The sequence below is a fragment of the Penaeus chinensis genome, chromosome 23 (genome assembly GCF_019202785.1).
Source record: "Penaeus chinensis breed Huanghai No. 1 chromosome 23, ASM1920278v2, whole genome shotgun sequence".
In the NCBI taxonomy this organism is placed as follows: Eukaryota; Metazoa; Arthropoda; class Malacostraca; order Decapoda; family Penaeidae; genus Penaeus; species Penaeus chinensis.
The window spans coordinates 12,125,383-12,130,382 of record NC_061841.1 but is presented as its reverse complement, the minus strand read 5'-3'; the positions used below and the strand labels follow the sequence as shown (position 1 = coordinate 12,130,382).

At 46.1% G+C, this 5,000-nt stretch overlaps 1 protein-coding gene across 1 annotated transcript in view; it reads left to right on the top strand.

Moving 5' to 3' along the window:
* Positions 1 to 2,089: 2,089 nt before the first annotated feature.
* Positions 2,090 to 5,000, top strand: part of LOC125037656 — a 3,168-nt gene continuing 257 nt past the window's right edge. Inside the window, exon 1 of the mRNA XM_047630855.1 lies at positions 2,090 to 4,924. Coding sequence (XP_047486811.1) covers positions 2,090 to 4,924 — 2,835 coding nt within the window. The remainder of the gene's footprint in view (positions 4,925 to 5,000) is intronic.

Below are 5,000 nucleotides of genomic sequence, written 5' to 3'. Positions count from 1 at the left end.
ATATATATTTATATGTGTATATATATTTATATGCGTATATATATATATATATATATATATATATATATATATATATATGTATATGCATATATACATATACATATACATATAAGATGTATGTATATATGCATGTATATATATGTATATACATGTATATATATGTATATATATGCATATAGAAGTATATATATGTATATACATGTATATATATGTATATATATATATGCATATAGAAGTATGTCACACTTTACTCAAATTATTTATATTCCGAGTAGTTATGAATGTATAGCTTCCATAACTTACTCGAGTAATAAATTATTTGAGTAAAGTGTGACAATGGCGCCCAACGTGGGGCTACTGATATTTATTGAATAAGTAAAGTAAATGTGCTTGCATATAAGCAGACGGGAATCACGTCGGTATCCATAATTTCAATTTTGACTTGTTACATTCCATGATAGGGTTATAAGCATTCGCTTTCCCTTGTTATTGTGATATAGGGGACGTGTTTTATATTATTCTCTTGCACACATTTCATTCATTCCCATCATTAGCTAGAGGTCAGTGGCACTAACGAACCAATAGTATGAATTATAATTATAAGTGACTGAACCAAGAACTCGTTCGTACGTGGCACTTGTTATTCAATAGCACTAGTTATTCATTAGCACGAACAAAACTGAAATTAACTTATCTAGAAATGGATTTAGCGGTATTGAAGCAGGAGGCTGCAGACCTGGGGTTGACTGATCCCCGTGATATTGCTAAGTATGTGCAGGACCAGCATCGAGACCTGCGGGCGGAGCGCAGAGAGCGGGAAGATCGCGAACGCGAGTTTGAGGCCGCCGAAGCGATACGGGAGCACGAAATTCGGATGGCGGAGCTAAATTTTAAGCATAAGATAGAAGTCCTTAAAGCTACGCCGCCCACGCCCGTGGCTCCTCCCAAAACGAAGTTGCCGATGTTTCCTGACGACGCAAACCAGGTCGAAGCTTATTTCCTCGTATTCGAAAGGGTCGCAGCCGATCACGGGTGGGACGAGAAGACGATGTTTCTGCAGCTCGTCACCCGCCTCCAGGGCCACAGCCTGGATGTTTATCACCGCACCGAAATCGAAGGTAATTTGACGTACAGCGAATTAAAGGAAGCTCTGCTGAGTGCTTACGCTATAAGCCTCGAGCAGGCCCGTTGCAGGTTCCAGGAAGCTCACCTTGACGAGCGGGAGACCTGCAAGCTTTTCATCATTCGTCTCTCTCATCTCTTCAAGACTTGGCATCGAAGGAGTAATTTACCTGACACCAAGGAAGGTATCCTGGAGCTCATTCTGGTTACGCAACTACTCGCTTCGCTGCCCAAGGGATTGCGAGCTCAGCTGAGAATGAACAAAGTTACTAGCCTGGCGGTGACCGCGGACATAGCGGATGGCTGGTTCTCTGCTTATGGCTACAACTATAGGGTGAAGAAAGAGGGCGAACGAAAGCAAGAGTCAAAGAAACCTGCTCTGAGAAGCGTCGGTGATCGCAGGGAGTCAAAATCTCCTGAAACTGCAAAAGCACAGCCGGGAGAACACAAGCACCAGCCTTTCAATATGCCACGGAAAGGGGGTGAAAAGAAGCCGTTCTACCAGTCCGGTCACTTGGCTACCGTGAACAGTGTCCCGGAAAAGGAGGAGCCCCATGTACATCTGTCTGGCTTGGCACTTGGCCACCATGTACTCTGTGCATGCTCTCCTCTTCCCTTGCCTTCAGCAGCCAGCAAGAGATTGTCTACTGCAGAGGGCCTAGTCCAGGGTCGCAGAGCAATTATCATGCGAGACTCTGGCTCCACAGGATGTGTAGTTAAAAAAAGGTATGTAAAAAGAAAGGATTATACTGGCAAAACCGTTCGTGTTACAATGATTGATGGTTCACAAATAGTTGTCCGTGAGGCAAAGGTTTTCTGCCAGTCCCCTTATTTTACAGGCACTGTGACTGCTGCTGTTATGGATAACCCCGCCTTCGATTTTGTCCTGGGCAACGTGCCTGGAGCTGGCCTGGTCCCGGCGAAAGAGATCTAGACGCAGACCCAGGTGGAAGGAGGCAAGGACGCGATGACACAAACTGCAGAGGAGAGTGAACCTACAGCACAAGATGTCCCCCTTATGTCAGAATCCCCTGGTGTTCGCGATGGACCAACCATATCTGCAGACATTATGGATCAGACCAGTGCTGCTGTTACTACGAGAGCTGCTGCACGTCGCTCTGAGATCAGTACACGACTGGCAAATCTACAAGGTCTGGAGGCACTACTAAAAGGCGAGGATATAGCTGAGCAGCAGAAAAATGATGCCACCCTCTCCAAACTACGTGAATTAGCTGAGCAACGTCATGTTCGCCTCTACAAGGGAATAAAGATGGACTTTATATGGCAGAACAACAGACTTTACCGACGAACTACCTTGCCTCAGGGTGAGGTGAAGCTGCAGTTCGTTGTTCCAGCTGGATGTCGCCAACAAGTCTTCAAGTTGGGGCACCACTCGCTCCTCGGAGGTCACATGGGGGCAGCCAAAACTCTCGCCCGAATACAAGCCACCATGTTCTGGCCTGGAATGGGAGCTGAAATCTTAAGACTCGGCCGTTCCTGTGACATATGTCAGAAGACAACGGACAAGGGACGCAATACTGCAGCACCTCTACAGCCACTTCCTGTGATTTCGGAACCGTTCTCTCGCGTGGCTGTCGATATTGTGGGTCCCATTACACCTTGTGCTGACGATAAATCGAAATACATCCTTACAGTCGTTGATTTTGCAACAAGATGGCCAGAAGCTGTTGCCCTGAAGAACATAGAAGCTGCCACGGTTGCAGAAGCTCTCTTCGATATGTTCTGCAGAGTCGGCATACCCAAGGAAGTACTGAGCGACAGAGGTACACAGTTTACATCAGGCATGATGGAAGAGACCTGGAAGCTCCTTTCAGTAAAGGGCATGAGAACTACACCATACCACCCACAAGGAAATGGTCTTTGTGAGCGATTTAATGGCACACTAAAGAAGATGCTAAAACGTATGGCAGCAGACCAGCCGCGGGAATGGCCTCGTCTCTTGGCACCGCTGCTGTTTGCCTACAGAGAAGCCCCGCAAAGTTCCTTAAGATTCTCCCCATTTGAGTTGGTGTACGGTAGACCAGTAAGAGGCCCTTTGCAAGTTCTGAGGGAGCTGTGGGACAACACTGAGGATGACCCAGTAATCACCTCCTCTTATCAGTATGTTCTGGATCTGAGTGAACGCTTGCATTCTACGTGCGAACTCGCAAAAGAGGAGCTTTTGAAAAGCCAGGTCACTCAGAAGTCTTATTATGACAGGAAAGCCAAGTTTCGTACTCTTGATGAAGGAGATCAGTGCTTGATATTGCTACCTACGAGCACAAACAAGCTCCTAGCACAGTGGAGTGGACCTTATACTATTCTCAAACGAGTTTCAGACGTTAATTACATCGTAGGAATCGGCCACGAGAAGAAACGTTTCCACATAAACATGATAAAGAAATATTATCCAAGGTCCTCCCCTGTACCTCAGTCTAGCCATGCAACTCGTCAACAAGAAAAGAGTGACAATCGACGTTCAGTCAATGTTCGACGACGCTTCTCTTCTGCGAAAGGTGTTGATAACTCGAAAAGGTTTGGTTCTACGGCAACCGTAATACCTGAAGACTCTGGTTTCTGCCAGCCCTTGACTCCTGAGGCTGATTCGAGGGAAGGACCAGAGAGTATTATCATAAACCCGAAGTTAGAGGACCACCATAAGGCAGACCTCCATGAGATCATTCAGAAGTACCCTGAAATCTTCTCTGATCAACCCCGAGTTGCCAAGGTGGAAGAACATCGAATCGTCCTTCGTAATAAAGAGCCAGTGCGCACAAAGCCATATCCCATACCTCTGCGATATGTAGACTTGGTGATCAAAGAGATAAAGAAACTGGAAGCTATGGGCATTATTGAACCGTCCAAGAGTTCGTATTGTTCACCCATAGTTGTGGTTAAGAAGAAAGGAGGAGACATCAGGCTCTGCGGGGATTACCGTCGCGTTAACGCAGCTACTCATTTCGAGGCGGAACCAATGTCTGATCAACGCATTATCTTCTCACGTTTATCTGCCCCTAAATATTTTACAAAACTGGACCTGACAAAAGGATTCTTCCAGATTCCCTTGCATCCAGAGAGCAGGAAGATAACAGCCTTCAAAACCCCCTGTGGACTGTATCAATACAAGGTGCTACCCTTTGGATTAACGAACTCCCCCTCAGTCTTCAATCGGTGCATGCGTCAAGTACTTGGAGATATTTCGGGAGTAGAATTTTTTATGGATGACGTACTCGTACATACATCGACTTTGGCTGAGCACCAGAAGCTTCTCGACGTAGTTTTCAGTAAATCATCTCTGCATCGAATGACCCTAAAACCCAGCAAGTGTGAGATAGCCTTCACACGGACACACTTCCTTGGCCACACCGTTGGAGATGGCAAATGCGAGTGTCAGCAGGAGAAACTACAGAAGATTCGCATGGCACCGCGACCCGTAAATCAACACCATCTTCGTTCTTTCCTCGGCCTCGTTGGGTATTATCGGAGCTTCATCAAAAACTTTACGCAGATTGCTCTTCCACTTTTCAACCTCCTGAAGAAAGACTGCAGCATCAAGCTGGTGTGGGGTGCAGAGCAGGAGAAATCCTTCACTACACTAAAGGAAACCTTGTGTTCTGAACCTATTCTCCGACTTCCATCCAAAGATAAACCCTTTACTTTGCGGACGGATGCATCGGGAGAAGGTGTTGGAGCAATCCTTCTACAAGAGTTTGATGGCATATTGTTTCCCGTAGCTTACCACAGCCGTAGACTCTCCAAAGCCGAATGCAATTATTCGACAGTTGAACGAGAGCTGTTAGCGGTTATAGAGGGGATTCACAAGTTTTATTATTACTTGTGTGGTGCTAAATTCACTCTGGAAACGGACCACATGCCTC